Genomic DNA, 22,082 nt, shown 5'->3' on the forward strand with positions numbered 1-22,082 from the left:
GGAGGGGAATCAACTCTCTGAAAGGGTAGATAACAGCAGGACAAGAGGAAATGGTTTGAAGTTGAGGGAGAGAAGATTTAGGTTGGACGTCGGGGGAAATTCTTTACAGAGAGAGTGGTGAGGTGCTGGAACAGGCTGCCCAGAGAGGTTGTGGATGTCCCGTCTCTGGAGGTGTTCAAGGCCAGGTAGAATGGGGCTCTAGGCAATCTGGTCTAGAATTAAATGGGGAGGTTGGTGGCCCTGCCTGTGGCAGGGGGGTTGGATTCATGATCCTTGAGGTCCCTTCCAACCCGGCCCATTCAGTAATGGCCCAAGCAAGATCTTTCAGAGGATATGTTCAGTGATGTTTCCACAGGACCACATCATATCTTGTGGAGCTCGAGTAATGATTAGCACCTCCTTTCCACCCTGGCTCAAAGGGAGCTGCAGAGCAGGACACAGCTGCAGGCAGATCTGGAAGCAGGTGTTTCTATGAGCCCCCTTTTAAGACTTGCAAATCACAAACCTCAAGCAACCATGTTAATTAACTACTTCCATTCACTATAAGGATACAAAAGACTTTTTAAAAATGAAAACATTGTTCTATAATTAAAAGTAGATAACAGTGTTCTCTGCCAAGCAACAGTCACTTTAAACTCATTTTTATGCTCTTTAAAGCCAGTAAAACAATTTTACTTTGCTCACATCTCCAGGCAGCAGTCACATCTTCACCCTATCTTTTCCTCCACAAGCAGCAGTAAAGGAGACGAGAACATAGATGTTTGAGGAGAGGGCTATTAAGAATTTAAATATGGCATGATTTTCTCCTTTTATCACTGCAGATCTGGAAGCCTTGGAATGTGTAAGTTTTAAGCATCTCCTGATCAGCAAAGAGCAAGCCTTGCAGAGCTATCTCAGTGCAAAGTCAGCAATTCATTAAGTAATTAAGAACACAATAGTGACAGCACAGCAATATCACATGGAACTCGATCCCTGTCTGCAGACATTTCACATGAGCAGTAAGCAACAGACGCTTCTGCTGATGTAATTATTCTATCCCCTACTATATTAACGAGAGAAAGACGTGAATGTTTATGATGAACTCTTCTAATTAAGAACCCCATGTGAATAGCATGCATCTCACCCCAGGGACTTTATCTTAGCCAAGAACCCAGCTTGAGGATAGAACTCAGCTGTGTGGCTAGGTGAGCACAAATCACAGTGACGTGTCCTCCTGTGAGGCCGAAGCCAATGAACCATCCCTAGACAGCTCTTTGCTGTTTGCCTCATTCAAGTCACTCATTAGGAGGGCCTTCACCTTGCAGTACACAAGCTGTCACACTTGCCATCAGAGACCTGAGCACTCTCAATGCTGCATTCCAAAAACACATCAGGAAGAGAAGCACCATCCCCACAGGTGAAAGCATTCTGGCACTGTACATCAGTTGGGTACGTTCATCTATTTTCCTTAACCCACCATCCCTTCTCACCACCCCTTCTCACAAATGACCCATTGCTATTCACACATTCTCTGAAGCCCCAGGGAAGCAATGTCAGTCAAGTGTCCACTGAGAAAGATGTCCACAGCACACATCAGAGCCTGAGCAATCCATGTAAATCAAGACTTTAACCTTTCTGTAAAAGATGCTCAAGGGCTTTCCAGAAATGTGTTAAGTGAAGTGCACCAGACGGGTATCTCAATACAGAAAAATATTTACCAGAAATAATAACTGAAGCATCATAGTCTTACTGTCTCTGGACTGTTTCCCCGCTACAAATAAATTAACTAATAAAGGGTAGAACAGATGATGCTACAAATCTGCAGCTTTCAGCCTGTACATCCCTATTAGACAGATCCTTGGGTTCATGCAATATCTAGCTCCCAACTAATGTGACATTATACACTAAGACATAAGTGTAGCAGCCAGCATCCCAGTTCCTAGTGCAGAAAGCAGCACTTGCTGTTTACTGACCTGCAGAAAGAAATCTGGCTGCCTAGCAGCTGAATCAGATGGCAAGAGCCTCTTTCCCAGGCAACAAAGAAAATATTCAAGAAAAATCATCCTCTACCCACTACTCTCTGCAATAATACCATTAGGTCATGACATACAGTCAGGTCTCTTGGTCATTTAACACAACATGAAGGGCTCCACTGACCACATATCCCTTGCCTGATTGAGGACAGCCTGTTGGGTTAGCTGTGGAGGAGCAGGCAGCAGTCCTCTCCTCCTAAATCTCACATCTTTCAATGAGGGAATGTGGCTCCTATGGCAAAAGCAGCCAGCTCCAGCCCAATTATCTTGAACCCTGCTCTATGATCCCAGCATCTGTAGGTTTCACAGTATTCAATCTGGCCCTGCACACACACCAGAACATTGCAAAAGCATGTTAAACAGTCAAACCATGTGAAAAGATTCCAGAGACTAGACTGCTGCCATCCTCTCTTCTTTCCCCCAACTGAAGACTCTTGGTTGAAGTTTGCAGCACATAAACTGCAAGTGCTGAGAGCTGAATGTTGGTTTTGCCTAAACACTGCATACAAAGCTGCTGGCAGCTATAAGCAGCCCTTATGAGGTGGCACCTTGCTGCTGCCACAGTGAACAGGTCATCCATCTCCCAGCATAGCTCAGGGCCTCCACTACCCAGCATTACTCACCAGCATCACAGGGGAAAGTGCCTGTTCACCCATTTCTGACATCCAGTCACCCAGCAAACTTTGCCCATGCTGCCCAGTCTACATTAGTTACAAAGCCCTCCTAACAAAAGCTGGGGGGCAGGAGCAGATATACTGCTCCAGGGGAAGTAACAACAACCAGCTGAACCCACACCTGCAAAATTCTGCTCTCATAAAAATGAACGCTGCAGTTTGCATTTGGCTGTGAATAACTTGTGGCAAAAAGCTATATGCCCAGTCACAAGGGGCTGCCCATTATACCTTCTGCCTTGTGTCACTAGACAGGAGTAAGCATGCAGGATTCACAGTGCTGTTATCGATCTGCTTAAAGAACTCGTTGGCACAGCAAAAAACAACCACAAGTGCCAGGAGCACATTCCCACATGAATGCACTTTTTCTGCAGTGAGCCACTGGTCTGAGGCACTGGTTACAGATGTCACTTTACATTAAGGTCAACAAAACATGAAAAGCCTCAATTTATGAGGGCAAAGCACAGAACTTAACTTTCTGAAGGTGGAACTGGGAGCATGATAGGAGTCCTACAGCTGAGGCAGCCCCTGAGCCCTGTGCCAGCAGCCAGCATGCAGGGGAAACTCGGCCAGCACACAGTTTAATGATTAACATTGTCACACAGAGGAACTACTTCTAAGCTTTCCAGCCTGTCTCCCCACTTTAGCAGCTTATTCTCAAATGCTCCTTCCCTCAGATGAACAGCGGAGAGAAGTGTAACCTGAGTTGGTACATGGAATAATTGAGGGGGTAGAACATCCCTGACTCACCCCCTGTCATGGGCGGAATTTATTTCCACCAATCTGCCACAACCTTGGCAGGGCACGGATAACAGAATCACAGAACCATTAACGGTGGAAAAGACCACTATGACTGTGTAGTCCAACCACCAACCCAACACCACCATATCACTTAACCATGTTGCCAAATGCCCCATCTCCATGTTTCTTGAATGATGCCACCACCACTTCTCTGGGCAGCCTGTTCAATCACAACAGGCTTTAGGTGACCAGAAATGATAGGGGCAAGTCCTTAAAGACTGCAAAGACAAAATGTGAAGCCCAAACAAGGGCAAAGTGTAGGCAGCTACAACAGCAGGACAACCTGAATGTTAATTGTCCCTGGGTGGCAGCCTGAATCTACTGCTGAGATCCTTAAGTCCATGTCAGCACACAAGACAGTATCCAAGCTCTCTTGACTTCACTAGTATTTAAACTGGAGTTAATTACCAGAGGCATGCAGATTTGAATAATGAATGTAAACTTTCTTTCTATTCTTTCAGCAAAGACTGAGGCTTCACCTCAACCCCACATCAGGTAAGCTTATCTCCAAGTCTCTCATCTCTGACCTGAGCGAGTCTTCCCCATCCCATGCTGAGCAGTCCCATCCTGACCTGCCCCACAGCAGGTGTGATCCCTCACTGCAAGGTGCTGAGCCTACGTGGCTCCTAAAGGTCACCAGTTGATATGCAGCAACCAAAATCCATCTCAGCGTAGCTGCATCAGATACTCCTGCTGAAAATGACATGGGAATTTACCTTGGGGAGAAAAATACTGATGACTAACAGCAAGTCCTGACCTAACAGAAGCATCTTCCATTCAGATTCAAAACTGGAAAGCTAACAATTCCCTCTAATGATTCAACACAACCTTCTGGCAACATGCTTGCTGACAGTCCTTGCCATGGAGCAGTGACAACCACAATTAATGCTTCACACAGGGCTGGCAAGTTAAATATAGCAGCAGGAGGTGTGTTTCTGCTGGAGTTATAACCGTGGTAGTGGAAAGCGGGACAAAAAGATTAATGATGGAAGGCGGATCTCCAAACCTTACTTACTCTTAATGAATGTGTCACAAGACTCGGTTGAGCAAATTCCTGGACATTTAACAAATGCTGTGTGCTGCACTATTTCCTAGTTTCTCAGATTCACTGCTACATAAACACTGGAGTTCAAACAGTCACCCTGCACGTCTGCTCACTAGCACTGTTTCATTTACAATTCAGATGTTACAGCTTTAGATTCTGCTGAAGTGCAGCTGAAGGAACCAGGCACATCTGTGTATCGTGTTTTCTGAACACTCAACACAGAGCAGCACTGAGTGCCTCCGGTACACTCATGAGCTCAAATAACGCCTTACAAGAGTCTCAGGGCACTGGAGGCACAGAAGAACAGCAAGGGGACCCTTTTGCCCTACAGCTGCTGGTCCTGCCAGACACCTTCTGGGAGCTCCTAATCCTCCACACATGATGCACAGACACAGGGCCAGGGAGCTGATACAGCCAAGCAGGTCCTAGAGCAACCCCTGCAGATCCCACTGGCATGGGGGCACAAGAGCTAAGGGAGAGCTTTCTAACCATTCTTCAGCACTCATAGCAATGCTAACGCCTGTTAATCCATCCCCAGCCCTTTGTTAGGATGCACCTTAGGAGAGACTAGGCAGAAGCAGAAAGCAGACATTGGGCATTCTGATCTTCTTTAAACTCAATGCCGCAGTTATAATCCTCCAACTAAAAAGAAAGAAGAGAAAAAATAAGACGGTCTGTGACAGGTTGGGAGGACTAAATCCCTGTTATCTAGGACATCAAGATGGAAAGGTCTCAGCCACACACACATCCCACGCCTCTGGTGATGCCCCTACAGAAGAGCATCTCTACCAATCTCCCCACAGGAGAGTGACAGCTGGTGAGCCAGCTGCCCTGGGCTACCAGCAGCAAGATGGCTCTGTGTAGAGGCACTGCCACACTGAAACCAAAGTGCTACAAACCCCGGGGTGCAGGGGGCAGCAGGGCAGGAGCAGTGCTCACCACAAAGCAGAGCTGCGCAGCCCAGCGGCTCAACAGCTGCAGAGAAAATGTCACACAGCCTGCATACCATTCACTCTGCCAGGTGCAGTCATTTCCTTCTTCGCACCAGGTATCCCTTCAACTCCAGCACACCTGTACTGAAAGTGAGGCTTTGAGCCTTCAAAAATTAAGAAATAATTTACTATTAGCACTTTCAATAATGCTAGAAGCTGAGTGATACAAGGTGATTGGCAAATGTTTCCTCTACTACCTGATGTGGCTCGATCCATGTCCTGCACTGCAAGGATCGTGCTGTTCATTGCCACTTGAACCACCTCCTCTTGGCCCACCCGGCATTGCAGCCTGGGATGTGTACCTGTTCCAACATGAGCCAGCAGGTCCTGTCCTTGCATCTCTTTCACACGCTGCCAAAAGCACGTGCTGGGGAAACCCTCTGAGGCAAGACATTCCTCTGAGCACCTCATCCTCTCCCAACGGACCTTCTGTGCAAACCACAGCCAATTCTGAGGAGCACCAATTTCCCTGCCCTTTCCCAGGTTACTCAGCCAGCACAGTCTGAAAGGCTGCAAGTGCTCAGCCAGCAGGCACAGCACAGCAGCTGGGCACCCCAAGGCACAGCACGGCCACACTTGGACCACCCAAACAGAACGGACAGGACAGGCACAGCTTTGCTCAGATCTGCTCCAACAGGTGCTGAGGCTCAGTACCCCTGTACTGATTACATTAACAGTATTGTTGCAAACCATTTATTTTATTTCAATTTTTAATGCCCTACACAGGCCCAAAGGGACAAGTTAAATACAATTGTTTTCTGCTGTTTAGGCAAACGGCATTCCTGCATTTCAGAGATAAACATCATAAATAAAATATGAGGCTGCCAAGCTGCCACTGAACATTATTCCAGCAGTGACATCCCCGGGGAAGCAGTCATGCAGCAATCCCTTCCCAGGGTGCTCACCCACTGCCATAGCTGAGATCCCATGGAGAAGCACTGCAAGGCCTGAAGTGATATTTTATTCTTCCCATCAGGAGAAAATAATTAAGAGAACTAAGAGAGCCTAGAAAGTACTTCAGCTTTTTAAAACCATGCAATTCACTGTAATTTGCCCAGGATCTGAAATGCCATGGTACAGACACAAGAGTAGGCTTCTCATGGGCTCGCTCATCCAAGAGACGTGATTAATTTTTTTCCCCCAGGAAGAGAAGCAGCCAATTGCAGAAAATTGCCGAAATAATTTTCCAGAGAGCCATAAGTCACATGAGTCAGCCCTGCCCGCAGTGAGCCCAGACCTGGGCTCCAGATCATCACTCGCAGGGAGAGGAGGAGAGTGGGAGCCAGCCGAAGGCTGTGGAAGGCCAAGAGACCGAGCAGCACGCAAGGGATGCGCGCGTTCCTCTTACACAACGCTGCTGCCATCGTCGATTAGCTCAAGTCGCTTGGCTACCCCGGAGCCGAGGGCCTTGCACAGGACAGCCGTTGGAAGCAGCATGTTCCCCGGGCTGGATAGGGGCAGAGGGCAGCGCCGCAGCCCGACCGATGGGGGAGGGACGGGCACCGAGTGCCGCCTAGTACGGCAGGCGGAACCTGTCCCGGTGCCTCGGGGCTGTGCTGGGGGTGCCAGCCCCCCGGGCCAGCGCTGCCACAGCGCAAGAGAGTGAATCTCAGACATCGCGGGACCGCGCGGCCACCCCTCAGCGCAAGCAGACAGATGCAGGTCAGGAGTCGACATTGCCACCGCGCCGCGCTGCTGTCGGGCACGGCAGGAAAGGCCCCATAACACAGCCTGTCTGCGAGCGCCTCGCGGGCACCCGGCTACAAGTCGGGTCAAGAGGCAAAGGATGAGAATTTCTTTCCGTTAAGAGGTTCCAGAGCGAGCCCAGCCGGGATGCAGGATGGGTCGCGGAGCTTTGCTACCCTGAGCTGCAGCTCGCACGGTGCTGAGCCGCCAGCGCTGCCCGGGCAGTGAGGCATCCAACACGGCACCGCGTCCTGCCCCACGAGGAGGGAGGGCACGCGACTCCGTGACACACCGCAGCCCTGAGAGAGCGAGTAGAGCAAGCAACAAAAAACAAAACCCAAACAACAGAAGGGTAGGCGGGTGAAGCGGAGAAATAAAAGTGCCGGAGCGAGCTCCAGAAGAGCGGGGCTAAGGGCAGCGCCCGGCATACAGAGGAGCTCAGCCCTTGGCCCGGCAGCGGGACAGCGCTCTGCTCGCGGTGGGCCTGCAGGGAGCTGGGGGCATAGGGAGCATCCGCGCGGCTGCTCCAGGCTGCGACGCGCGGCAGTAACACCCTCGGTGTGCCAGGAGCATCGGCTCGGGAAGACTTAGGAGTTTCCGCATCGGCCGGGAACGGCTCCGCCGGGCCGCTTCTGCCCCGGGGAAAAGCGAACACGGAGCTCCCGGTCGCCCCAGCCGAGGGCTCAGCCCGAGCACCTCCGCGAGCACCGCTCCGCTCCCCGAAGCCGCCCGTCCCGCTCCCCGCTGCCATGGTTACGGCGAGGAAGCCGGAATCAACCCGAAGAGCCCCAACTCCGCCCGCCCCGCTCGGTCACTCACTCCGAGGGGCACGGCGCTTTCCTCCCGTCGCGCCTCCGGACGCCCCGCAGCCCGCTGCCCTCCGCGGCCGCTACCGCCGGCGGCCGCCGAGCGCGGCTTGCCGTCCTGCCATAAGTAGTAGAAAGTGCCCAGGATCCAGGCTGCCGTCAGGATGGCGATGGCATTGGCCCTGATCCTCCTCATGCCGAGCGCCCCGCGGGAGCCGGGCTGCACCGCCGCGCCGGGTAAAGGCGGCCGCGGGCGGAGGAAGGCGGCGGCGCGGAGCTCCCCCGTGCGCTGCGATGGAGCCGCCCCGGCCCGCCGGGTCCTAACGCCGCGCCCCGCCCTCCCGTGCCCGCCCCGCCCCGCGCGGGTCCTGCCGCGCCGAGTAGTGCGAGGGGCGCGCGGCTCCTCGGCGGTGATGCCGGTGCTGTGCCAGGCGCGCTGCGGAAGTGCGGTCGCTCAGCCGCGCCTGGAGCGGGAGAAAACCCCCGCCGACGTTTTACCTAAGCGGGCCCCCACCCCGAGCGTGGCCGCGCTGTAAGCGGCGACGTCGCCCGCGGATAGCGGAGGCGGCCGTACCCGCAGCATCCCGCCCGGCGAGATCTCGGTGCCGCCTCTGACGTAGGCGTACGATGAACATCAACAGCGGTAACATTGCGCCGCTGACTTTCGCAAAAGCATCGGCTAATTTCAATAAACGCCCCGTTTTCCGGCACGGGTGACCTGAGAAACATAATTCTAATAAATGAAACAAATCAAGATTGTGCGAAACTCACGCAGTTGCGGCGCGGTGCCATCAACGCCACCGCCGCTGCCGGGTTCGGCTGTTACTCCCGTGCTGGAATTTTCAGCCTTAGTTTCTGACCGAGGCGGCTGTGGGATGACACATCCACGTTTGTTTGAAACGTGAACGTAAGGTCTGTCTGCACACCAGAAACGGCTTAAAGAAAGATACCCAGAGTTTAGCTAACAGTGTCTAAAGAAAACCCATCACAGGGGCTGGGGGCCTGAGCGGGTCCCTTCGCGCTGAGGAGCACAGTCGCACCCTCGCCGGGCAGAGGCTCCATCTTCCTGCCTCGCCCCAACCCGGCAGCAGAACTTTCTTACAAAAGCCTTTGCAGCAGATCCTAGCTATGCCATATGGGTGAAAACCGGCCCCAGCTCTGGGGTTTCTCACCAGGCTGCTCCTAGGGAGCTCCTTCTGCATGGGCAAAGCGTTGTAACAGGGAGAATAAGGCAAAACATCCGTCTCTGAGCTTGTTGCCATCGGTGGCTCCTTCCTCCCCCTCCGGACCCTCCCTGGGCTGGACACACCTTCCTTGGTGAAGCTTCTGCTCCCTCTGAGCAGGGACAGTGCTTCCAGGTGCTCAGTTATGAGGAAGAAATGGGTCAAAGCGATTCACCTTCTGAAGGACTCTGAGCTCAGCCCTGACTTCAGCCCAGGAAACTCCTGGAAAATTGAAAAGAGAGGTGTGAGCCTCAGAATCCTTCCCCCATAGTGAATGAATGGCAGCTCTGGCGGTCTGAGCACAGCACCTCATGTGCTCTTTACCGAGACCCACACGGTTTCTCCATGAACCTGCAGAAACGTCAGCCTCACTGCAGAGCCAAGGTAGCAATGTCTGTGCCACCATCCAGCACTGCATGGCTTCAGAGGAGAAAAATGTGCTCTGCATTACTCAGCTGAGCTGGCCAGATTCCTAAACTGCCCCAAACACTCTCCTCGTCTGAAAGAGCTTTCTCATGCTGGTCAGAGGGTGTGGGTTTCTGGCAACCCATATTACTGTGCCTCTCATCATCTGTCACCCTGCATATCCTTGGCCTCAGCCACCACCACCATGAACACATAAGGTATACATGAGGTCTGACAGCTCATCTTAACCGTGGCCTGCAGCCACTCATCTCCACAGGCACTATGAACAGCTCAGGCAAACTGCGCCCCCAGGAGTGGCTCCATCCTTTATTTATTCTGCTGCCTGGACACAAGTGGCACAGGGGATGGATGATTCCTGCCTTTAACAGAAGATGTGATGCCCAGGATGGCACACATGCCAATGAAGGACAGAAATGCCTCCTGGCCTTTGGTTACTGGCCGATATCCAAGCAGCATGGTGGCAGAGGGCAGTGACCCAGGGCAAAGTGAAGGCAAAGAGCACACAGCTGGGAACTGGGATTTGAACTGCTTTGTATTGAATTCTACTGGTAAACATTCTTTTAAGTGCTATTTAAGGACACCATGACCTTAGTTATCTTCGTGAACCTTTTTGTTAATGAAAATGAGAACAGCAGAATTCTCAATAAGATGTAATTAACTGTTCTACAACACATTTGTGCTTATCAAGAGAAACATCTGCTGAAGGCTAACCTTGGCCAGGGCATCTCCTCTGGCAGTCTGAAGGAGCCCGGCAAGTCTTCATAGAAGGTGACCTGGGACTCAGGACTCCCCCTGGGGAGGAGGTGCTGTTAACCCTCTCTGAGCCAGGTAACTCACTGCAGGAGCTGCACAGCTGCCAGGCTGGGCACAGCCTTGGAGAACAGAGCGGTGTTGCCTTCACTGCCATTCCTCAAGGCTGCTTTAGCAGAGTCAGGGCAGAATGAGGCACAGAAAATGCCACAGAGTCATGCGCACATAGTGAGATCTCAACCGTGAAAAAGAATAAATATTTAAGTAGAAATAGTTACATATTAATCCAGATGATTAAACTAGAAGACCCACTAACAATCGGCCTAACCAGCTTTACAAGTGACCTAAGTTTTCATTCTCCCTTCTACTGTTCTCATCATCTTTTCTCATCCCTGTCCACGTGCTTCTCTTACTTGCTGTATCTGATTTTTTTCTAGGACAGAGATTTATTTCCCACCTTTATGGTAAAGCATGTAACTCTTTTATTGTGCTCAGAATCAATTAGCAATGAAATCCTTTTATTACAATCTGATGACTATTTGCTCTCCTTTATTGGCAGCACATCACAGCTCTGACTGTGACCTGAACAGCAATTTAATCCTCATAGAAATTCTAAGCTTTTAAGGCTCAATATAACTATCAGGTTGGTGCTTATAACAGCCCTTTTAGCAGCTTGCAGTGCTCATCTGGCAAAATGATGAAGTTCCTGTCTCTCACTACAGAGGAATTCCAGACAAAAACACTGCAGTCTGGGAAGTAACCCATGAAAAATGTCCTACCCAGTTTCTCACGCATCCCTTAAGAGAGGGAGCAAACTGGGTTCAAGTCGAGTGCACTGAAATATGCTTAGTTTTCCTTAGAGCCAAGCAACATACTTATTTTTGAAGCTCCATCACTCAAAATAACCTGAACAATTAACAGAAAACTTTTCAAAACATTTCAGTCCTGGCACTGAGCATGAGAAAGCCCAGGCTGAGGAGGAGCCAGGAATGAGAGCCATTAACCTGGCAGCCTAAGAGGCACCGCTGTGCACCAGACTGCCTCCATGTCCAGCCAGGGTCCAGACCATGTCCAGTGGGGAACCGGAGAAGCCAAGAGAAATGGCGGAATCCAATGGACATCAGGAGCAATTGTCCATCATGTTAGGCTGGAAAAAAGCAGAGAAATCCTAGATGGTTGTGCTTTCCAGCTCCCTGAGCTGACAGGCAGAAGGATTTGTGGATGGCATCAGCACTGTGGCCGCTCACAGGGCAACGCACAATTGTCAGTTGACATTGTTTCTGACTGGAGACTGAAAACCACAACCTGAATCTGGCGGTGTTCCTTTCCATTGCATTAAATAGTGATATGAGTTGTCCTGATCTTGCACACACACACCAGTATCTCCTTCTGGAGCTTCCACAGAAACCAACTCAGTCTCATCATCTCTACTTGGTATCTGCACATTGCCGGCCCTTTCTGAGTCCTGGGGCAGGCAGATGGGGCTTCTTGAGTTTCAGATCAGGTCCCACAGAGATCAAAGTGAGATCTGAGGTGCAAACCTAGGGGCAGAGACTTCCTCTGAAGCTCTCCAAGTGCTGGTGTCTGAGGAGACAGATCCATAGAGAGCGCACTTGACATTAGGGAGTATCTATTAAAAAACATCCCAAAGGGCTGCTGGAAGTAGCAGCATTTCTACCTGCTACTCCCTATGGGATCTGTTAATGCAGTCTATAACCTTCTGCATCTGTTGGCAGCAGAAAGAAACTCTGCATTTAAGAAAAATGACCCCTTGTTTCTCTCGTAATTACCTCCTGAACCTGAACGTGAGGGTTGGCAACAGGGAGCTGCCACTGTGGGAACACAGCAGCCAGAAAGTGAGAAATGGGGGAACTGCTTAAGCCACCACATACAGAAGTGATACTATTTCATCTGAGAGCCTGCATGTCTGCAGAGACACTCAGCACATCGGCGCAGCTTTTTCAGATGCAGAGATGCATCATCACTCGTGCAAATGCATTTCACACACTCAGACCTGTTTTTCAGACTAATTGGAACTTCCAGCAGTCACTGACTGCATCTTCTACTGCTGGCTGAGGACAAGGAGACCTCTCCCACAGGAGCTCAGAACCAGCATGAGCCTGACCGTTTCTGTTTGAAGGTCAGAGCAAGATTAAAGGAATGTGCCATCTCCAGCAAATATGTATAATGGCTTGTGTGTGCAATTCCTCTAGAAATGTGCCTGCTGCAATGCATTTTTCTCCACAGAAAGAAGATGAAAGATGTTGTACGTGACAGTCATAATCGCGCTGCTTAATGGAACACTAAAGAACACTAATATGTTATTTCATCGCAGTGAAGCCCACACAGACAGAAGCAGCCATATCAGTAGCCCCCGGTCCTGGGTTTCACAGCTCCGTGCAGAGCTTTGTGCAGTCTCAGCCTCTCAGGAAGCACACTGCCATCCATCAGTGTGACACCAACCTTTAACGCTCCATAGCTTTGCTCTTACTGCTTCAAATCTCAGACTCCACCATCACAGCACCTCAGCCACACACCGAGCTCTCGTGCACCATGTCCTTGCCTGGCAGCCCCGATCCCGATCCCCGATCCTCCATGGATGGGAGGAGTTCAGCCCTACCCAGCACAACTGCCTGAAAGGAGGTTGTACTGAGTCAGGGGTCAATCTCTTCTCCCAGGTAACAGGACGAGAGCTAACAATGTTAAGTTGAGCTAAGGGAAGTTCAGGATGGCTATTAGGAAGAATTTCTTCCCAGAAAGGGTAGTAATACACTGTCACAGGCTGCCCTGGGAGGTGGGGGAATCACCATCCCTGGAGGTGTTCAAGAAATGTGTAGATGTGGCACTGAGGGATGTTGTTAGTGGCAAGGTGGGGTTGGCTGACTAGAAAATTGTACAGGTCTTTTCCAACCTTAATGATTCTGTGAAAAGTAGCAGGAACACAAAGGAAACACAGCAGAAAGAAGGCAATGCTCCTAGAGCACACTGAGGAGTGCAATCAGAGAAGGGGAATGGACACGAGGTTGTCTTTGGGAAGCAGCTGTGGCTGAGAACAGGTGTCTTGTAGGGGTGTTTGGGCTCTGCTGAGCTGGAAGAATGGATTTACTTTGATGGGTTTCCAGCTCTCAGAGACTGATACATCTCCACAAAGATGACCTAGGTCAGTGTATTTCATCTGGTTTATCTTTTATTTTATGCTCTATCAGCATCACATCCACATCCATCTCCAAAACCTGCTGTGCAGTTCCCCCTGCACTGAGGCTTGTTCTGTCTGGAAACAGGCAGCTGCTCAGACTGTGGTGGTGGCAATTCCACTTTCCCAGCTCCAATCCCCTTGATGCTACCTTCACTCCATCCCTGAAAGAGGACTTTGAAGCTTAACTTTAAAATTCAATTCCCATATGCAGATTTTCCAGCTGTCCCTCCTCTTTGCATCACCCCGAGGACATCCCTTCCTCTTCCAGTGTTTGGAGAGAGACCAAGCTTTGGCTTTGGTTTGTTGCACAAGAGAGAGATCTGATTTCACTGAATTCTGCTCTGAAGAGGGGTGAGAAGAGATAGCCACGTTTCATCTCTCCCAGCTGGGGCAGAACACACTGCAGCTAACAATTTTCAGGGAATGACCTGAGACTAAGCATGACCTTCTGATGCTAGCAAGGGAAAACCTGCTTCTCCTTCTTAGAGGATATCAATGACAACATTTGCCAAGAGGAGACATGGAAAAATATGAAGAAAAAAATTAAAAAAAATGGATATTTCCAGTGAGTGGGAAAGGGAGATCTGTTCTGCTTCTCAGAAACTCCCAGCTGGTTTCTAAGGATCCGAGCTTCCAGAAAAGAGCCTTGTGACACTCTGCAGGACCAGCATTCCCCACGGGAGCTATATGAAGGAGAAACAAAGCATTTCTTATATTGATAGCACATGCTTAGGGTCTCAGTGACAGGCAAGCCAGAGGGAATAGGAGCAAAAGGCTGAACCATGAGGATAGTGGTGACTGCAAAGCAGAGGAGCTCAGCCCCAAGGACTGCCCTCCTGCTCCTTGGTTCCTTGGCAGATGGCTCACCCTGGTGTGGTGGCACTCCAGCACCCGGTTCCTCTGCAGGTTCTTGTGTTTGAGGCTGCTGGGTACAGAAAGGCTCCAGGCTGCTGGCAGTGCATAATTGCATCCAGCCAAGAATCTGTGGCAGGGATTTAGATTTAATGCCTTTTATTCCCCGTTTTCAGAAAATAAATGTATTTACTTACTGCATGTTTTCACTGCTGACAGAAAGAGGAGCTTGTTGATACACAAGCAACGCTGCTTTAATATACTGACAGCATTAAAGCAGTACAACTCCCCCAGGATGGACACAGCTGCTGGATCTGAGGTGTTTACAGCACTGCAGTGCCAGGGGAATGAGGTATAACCACATAACAACCTCTGTACCACCCCCACACCCCAACAGTGTCAAATCACATTCCAGTTAGATAAGCAAACAAAAAGTCTATCAAAAAATCCACCCCCAATCAAAACAATAATTAGCATATAAACAAAATCTAATCACAGTTTCAGGAGAGGTGATAAGGACCCTGGGATATTTCTGTGTCCCCTTTACATCATTTCTGCAGGGCAGCAAGGCCAGCACACACATAGAGAGGTAGCTCCTATCCCTCTACTACACACTGTAATTGGGAATTGAGATCACAGCTCTCTGACACCATTTCCCAATGCCTTTGTATGTCATGATCACCACAATTCACCAGCAAACATAGGAAGAAGGACAGAGAAGCACGCTGGAGCAGAAAAGCAGGATTCTGCATTAAATATCAATATGGGTTACTCCCATAACTCTGAAGATGCATTCACATCCTTTTGCCAAAACTCAGATCTGCCAGGAGTTTGGCTACATTTCTCAATGATAGGAGACTTGCTAAAAACCACACTTCTCCCCAGTTCCTCTCAAACAAATAATAGCACTCAATTTTCTGCCATCCCTGAAAACACAAAGTGTGAAACAAACTATCTAGAGAGAACTGAGCTCTCACTACTGACTGTAGTGGTCAGAGAAATTACCCTGAAACAACATCCAGGTTTCCATCCAGCACAGCACTCCTACAGCCCTATCCTTGCCCTCATGTGTGGTTTGGGGCATCATTCCTGTGTGCCTTGCACACAGCACTACACTGCTTTGGAAATCCCCTTTTGTTGTGTTCGCCAGACTCCTTGCTTCCTCTTTCTTCAAGGTAAAAGCACAGCGTTGGAGGGACAGAAGTGGAAATGTCACCCTGGCTTTACTGGCATCTATTTCCCATCCTTATTCTGGCACAATTCCTTACTCAGCAGTTATGTTTCATTTTCCAGTTTAAAAAGATACACGTACATCCATGTACGAACAAGAGGGATGTCTAGGAGAATAAGGCTGTTGAGGTTACTTAGCCCATATTCTCCCCCTAATTAAAATTCTGAGGTTTAAAAAAATGAGCATTTATTTAGCATCAGAAAACCCATCATGGCTGAACGTCCAGTTTCTTCTCAAGGGAGTGAGATTTTTGGAAAGGCACTAAGCTGCATTTTTCAAAGAACTCATTTGTCTCAGAGATTTTTTTTTTTCTTCTTCTTTTCTTTGGCAGCATCTGTCTGAAGGAGCAAAGCTCAGTGTTAAAACACAGGGCAAGGAGTGAAGGGGAAGAGTGCATGCCAAGGTCACATCTGCAGCAGCAGTGACGGCAGCTGCACAACAGCAATACTAAACCTCTCTCTGGTGTAGGATACACACACAGACATTCTTAAGAGCAAAAAATCCACATCAATTAGAGCAGTTCCCAGAGCAGAGCTGCGTGGCTGGTGTGGCAGCAGGTGACTGAAAGGCATACGGTGAGGGTGGGAGCAAGGTGCCCAGCTGTAGGACAGATTCTTAGCTTTATCACCACCAAGTTTGGCAGTGCAGATGGTTCGCAACCGGGGAGCCGCTCAGCTCACTGCCTGGGAGGAAGCAGTGCGACCTGTGCCAAGAAGCAACGGGCGCCAGAAGGACTGAAGGTGACTATTTCAAGCGAGTAGAATGAAGATTATCTACTCTTGCTGTTGTTTTTTTAAAGCACAGTAGGAGGCATCAGCTCTCCCACCTCTCTCCTAGTACTCACTGCACCTCCTGGCTTCTCTGTCCAAAGCTGCTACAGCACTCATACACTGCTGGGGGCAAGGGCACCTTACAGGAACTCCCTGCAAGCTGGAAACCTCGGAAGAAGCAGAGCAGAACTGGAACGCAAGGAGATAATGGAGCTAGAGCCCATTCACGATGCAGAGAGCAAAACTGCTCGGGTGTCTGCGAGGGTCTAATGCTCAGCACCATCTAGTGGTCGTCACCTTTGGCAGTCACACACAGAGCCATGGGTCTGTTTGATTTATGGAGCTTTTCCCCTCCATAACCAATTTGTCAAGAGTCGTGCAGCCTAGCCTGACATTTTCCAGGGCTCTGTAAGGATTGCTCAAGTTCTAATCTCATTGCTTGGGCTGACTTTCTTCCTCGCGAGGAGGAGATGTTTTTCCTAAGGGAAAATATGTGTAAAATAGAGGCACTCTTTTAAGATATCAGCAGAGTGATTTGAGATATGCAGCTGAACGACATCCAGTATTGCTGCCATTTATCACAGGGGAGCCAGAGGGGGAAAAAGAGAATGTAACGCTGTAAAACATATGGAAAACATTATCTAAATAGCACAAATACAACATAAAGCCACACACGCAAACAGAGCACAGATTTGAGCTCCCCATAGCCCTTGCTAGACAAGTTAGGATAATGAGTTTTTATTCACAATGCATTTAAAGGAGGTCCCACTCTCATTTTCTCAGCCTGCCATCAGCAGAGTCCCTCTGCTTTTATTTACAGCTGAATGTCCTGGATGGAACCGGAGAACAGAGGAAAAGGGGAGAGCAACTGACAGATGTCCACCAATGCAAAGTACCGTTAGGCATTTCCCAAAGGGTGATCTATCAGAAAGGACATGCTGCTAAGCAGTACGAAACCAATACATGGCAGAACCCCACAGAGCACACCACAATGCAGAACAGCTCCTTAGAGAAACACTTTCTGGGGAGAAAAGGACCTGGACACGCAGCTCTTCCCTTAAGCCTACAGGTTCACCTCAGCCTCTCTCTCATACTTGCCCCACTGGTGCCGAGATGCATAAACATCTTCTCTCTTTTGCTCCCTAATCACCACACAAACTTTCCATTTTTAGGTGAAGAAAGATAAAAGCCATATTTAATATCATTTATAGCTGAAGCTGGAGTTCTCCTGTACCAGGAGAAATGGTTTCTTACTGTTAAAAGATGACATCATTATTTTACAGTAAAAGCCTCAGCCGTATTTTTTTTTCCTTCAGTCTTCGTTTCTTCCACCATCTTGGAAACGGAACTCATCCAATAGCTTGCAAAGACCAGTAACAACAGAAAGATGGTTTGGCTCTGTCTCCTGGTCACCAGCACTACCGAGGTAGCATCATGTTGGTGAAGTCAAACAGCACAGGGACAGCTCAGTGGGCAGTGAGAGTGCAGCAACCAGCTGGTGCAGAACTTCCTTCCCGCAGTCACCTGCAGCTTACAGTGCCATTCACAGTGGAAGAGCAGCCTGCTTCGAATGCAGGGGATTATGTTTCATCCATACCTTTCTGGCTTCCCCCTCACTAAAGTTAACCATGCTGGCTCTCTTATGTTACCCACTCTACACGTAAGAGCATATAACACAGCTGTCTTGCTGCTGGGTTGATACAACAGGACAAGCTGTGTCTCTGTGGAAAACTCCCAGAGGAAGAAGGATAAGTCTTCTTCGCACTTCTCTCAAAATGCCTCCCGTTCCTCCAAAGCAATGTACCCGAGGATGGGGAAAAGCCTTTACATCACTTACATAAGGTAACACAGATGTGAGAAAGTGCTTTAAATTACCCTTATTCCCCAAGAACCAAAGGATATTGGGGACTGGGGGAAGGACGTGACAGCCTGCAACAGACCAAGGGAATGAGAAAAGCAATTAGGGACAGGCCTGAGCTACTGAAGCATCGCCCCATGCAAAGATGCACCAGCCCGCTCATCTGTGAAGTTACCTTTTAGGACTGCTGTTGTTTTCCTGCTTGGAAAGCAGTCCTCCTGGAGGCCTGAAGGAAGGAAAAGGAGATCCAGGAGCAGCAGTGGAACCTGACCTGCTGGTTCATACCAGAGGTGCCACTCCATCAGCACACTGCATGCTGCTGAGGTCAGTGGTGGCTCTTTGTCCCCTGCTTGTGCAAGGTCCCATTCCCCAGAGACATTTAGGCCCTGCACCAGAGCATCGAGGTACCTTCTCAAGGGATACCATATTGACTTTACAGAGGAGAAAAAAAACAAACAAACAAACAAAACAAACAGTAAAATCTGTAAAATGAAATAAAACCTGTAATAGAGAGTGCAGAGTTCAGATCTTCTCCAAGGAGTCAGAGTAATAGAAATGCAACAGGAAGACAGCTTCCATCCCCAGCATTAATGAGTAATGAACAGAGGAAACACAAGGAGCCCACAGGGATATGCTGCCTTAGCCTTGTCAGTCACGAAGGGTGACAGCTGAGACCTTTAAAAGCTGTCACATGAAGTCGAGGCCCTCCAAATGCCAAGCCTGTCAGCAGCATAATTAACATGTCACGTGTGGCCTGTTTGAAAGTACAGTACTTACTGCAGCTCCAGGCTGTGGAAAACTCTGCTCACCTGGCACTTCCTGCCCTTTGGAATTATGCCAAAGTCACTGCACAGCCAAGAAAGGGCAAACTGTAATATTTGGGAAGACAGGAATCAGTTTGCATCCCATACAGGAAAGTAAACCAACACACCAAAGGTGCTGCTGTTCCTGCAGCTCCAGAGGAGCATCTCTGGAAACAGAACCCAGTGACATGCTCAGAAAAGTGCTGAGTAAGACATAGGTGCCAGAGCAGCAAGACAGACCTCACAGTTTCCCAGCAGCGTTACAAACATTTTAGTTATTTTGTTGTTATCCCTGGCAAAAATTCTGGGGTAAGCTCACTGAATTGTAAGAACAAGAGGAAGAAGGCTGTAGCCCGATGGCCCTTCTTATCACACCCCTTCCCCACAGCACAACCCTCTGGTCAGCTTGGCAAAGCACAGCCTAGCCTCGAGCCTAGAGGGTTTGCATCTAAAACTGCTCCAAGAAGTCTTGGAGTAAGGGCTCCTAGAAGATTCTTTGACACAGTTCTGGCATCCCAGCTTGGCCACTTTTGACAGCTAATTTTACAACAGCAGCAGATCTCATACAGCAGCAGAACCTGCACAGCTTCAAGAGCTGCTGAACTGGAGAGGGTGACCAAGATCAGAGCACAATAACCTGATTCCACACAGAAGAACAGCCACCAGATCCCACCTACGTTATGTTTTCCTGAGGTAAATGTGTTCCCAAATTTAAAATAACACCTTAGCTCTTGCCTTGCCAGAATAAAACCTGATTTTCTTTCGAGCCTTCCTCAGGTCTCACACAGACCAGAAGGAATCTAACAGGTTCTCCAAGCACATCCATCTCACAAGGACAAACTGCTTGAAAGGGAAAGGATGGAGGCAACACCTACGGAGAACTCATAAACCAAGTAGGTGTGAGGACTGCAGCAGCTGGAGGATCCTCCCCACTAATCTAGAGGTAGCAAGTGAGAAGTTAAAAGGAAACATCCCTCCATTTCTGGCAGCATACCTTAGGCAAACTTCAGATGATAGGTGTTACTGTAAGGAATGACAAAGATGGAGTAGGATACGCAGGAATAAGAGAAAAAGCAAGCATGCAAAAAAGGAAAAAAAAGAGCCTGACTAGTGGTTAAGTCTGGTAAAAGAGCAGATTTATACTGAATGTAACAATTAGCAAAAAAAAAATGCATACAGAAATTTAATCTGTAGACTGCCTTTGTCTTCCTCTGATCACTGTACATTCCATAGTCCAATCAACTCTACAAGGAGGAAACAGATGTTTCTCCCTGTTAGTCTGTGACCCAACAAAGCCCAGCAAGTGCCCGTGGTAACCATATGCAAAATCTACTGAACAGTAAAAAGCACACATTTGATTAAAATGCAGAAAATGTTAAATCACAACCATCTACAAAAATACTGTATTTCTACGCAGTAAATATACCATTTCTCTCTTCTTTCAGGTTGACTTCAAATCACGCAAGTTAAGAATATCTTACAAACAGCAATGAGGAATCTTAATTTATATTTTACAAGAAAGCTTTCCTTGCAAGCTCCTATTTCTGAGGTGATCTGAAAAGATAAAGATCATTTGAGATAGCAGGTTAGTCAAAGTCCAGGGACCATTAGTCCAATTCCTGTCTCAAAATGTTTTGGTTTTTTTCCCCTCAGTAAACAAAAATGATAGCAGTCCTGTGGTCAGCCCTTAGGTTCCTGTCAGGAAGGATGGTTTTATCAGCAGTTCATGCATCAGAACAAAGGGAGAAAAATGAAACAGCAAAGAAGTGAGATGGATACTTGGTATTCCAGACTGTTGAAAGGGGTTTTCTGAGCCACACAATGAGCTCTCACTGCCTGAAGTCAGCAGAGATAGGAAATAACACTATCTGAACATACGCTCAAAACAGTTTGAAGAAATAAAGTTATACCCAGGCTGCTGCTGTAGACAGGAGGGTCTCACTGAGATTACAATCAGCAACGTGAACGAGCACAGGGATAGCACACATTTGGATAGACGACTTTTTGTTAAGACCTGCCAAAGGCAAAGGAAAGGCATAACATTTCCCTTATAATGAGAATGGCTTAATTTGCAGTTCCGCAATAAGAATTATTTACCATGAATCTTTGATTCCTTTCACCCAGGTTGCTACAGCAGCTCCTCCAGGATGGCACAAACACACCATTTCTCCGTGGCTCCTCTTTATCTCAAACAGGCTCTGCTACAGGGTGGTTTTCACCCCTGGCCTGTGAAATTTCTTGAGTTGCCTGATAGTGGAGACTTTCCACCATAAACACAGCAAGTCCAGGATTCTGTCCAAAAGTTATTAAGAAATACACAACATAGCGTGAAGTACGGCAAGGGTCATACTGAGACTTCTTTACAGAGCCTTATAGAAGTTGAGCACAGTCTCATTCAGAAGTACAATTCACCTCATGCAATCGAAATAATCAAAACTGACTTCAAAGAAAGGGGGATTTATTTTTATAAAGTCGTATTTAACTAAGGTCTAACCTCAGGCAAAAATCACAAATATTTAAGAAAGTCAAGACAGTAACACATTTTTAATAACAACAATAGTAATTACAACACACTGCCTTAAGTTTTCAAAGAATTTTACAAAAACCTTGATTAATCAATCCTCACAACACCCTTGTGAGATAGGTAAGTACTATTAGTCTCATTTTAGAGACAAGGAAACAGGCATGGAGAGTACGATCTGATCATCACCACAAATCAAATCCAAGAAGAAAACACTTGATTTTCTAGCTTCCTGCCATACATGATATGACTTCTTAAAAAGCAAAAAAAAGCTGGTCTTTAAATAAAGTTTATTTCTTATTCCTTTTAAGACACCTGGTTGAGTTTCACTCTAGTGTGAAACGGTACCTGCCAAGAGCTACTCACAGTAAGCAAGTGAAATTGGCAAAAAAGCACTTTTTTACAGACTCTGTGCTGTTGGAAGCTGTTTTTTTATTAA

At 48.3% G+C, this 22,082-nt stretch overlaps 1 protein-coding gene across 1 annotated transcript in view; it reads right to left on the bottom strand.

Annotated features, from left to right (window-relative positions):
* The window catches only part of GALNT16 (polypeptide N-acetylgalactosaminyltransferase 16), a 58,816-nt gene extending 50,497 nt beyond the window's left edge, over positions 1 to 8,319 (bottom strand). Inside the window, exon 1 of the mRNA XM_048948188.1 lies at positions 8,027 to 8,319. Coding sequence (XP_048804145.1) covers positions 8,027 to 8,209 — 183 coding nt within the window. The 5' untranslated portion in view covers positions 8,210 to 8,319. The remainder of the gene's footprint in view (positions 1 to 8,026) is intronic.
* Between the last annotated feature and the right edge of the window lie 13,763 nt (positions 8,320 to 22,082).

Source organism: Lagopus muta, chromosome 6 (assembly GCF_023343835.1).
Source record: "Lagopus muta isolate bLagMut1 chromosome 6, bLagMut1 primary, whole genome shotgun sequence".
Taxonomy (NCBI): domain Eukaryota; kingdom Metazoa; phylum Chordata; class Aves; order Galliformes; family Phasianidae; genus Lagopus; species Lagopus muta.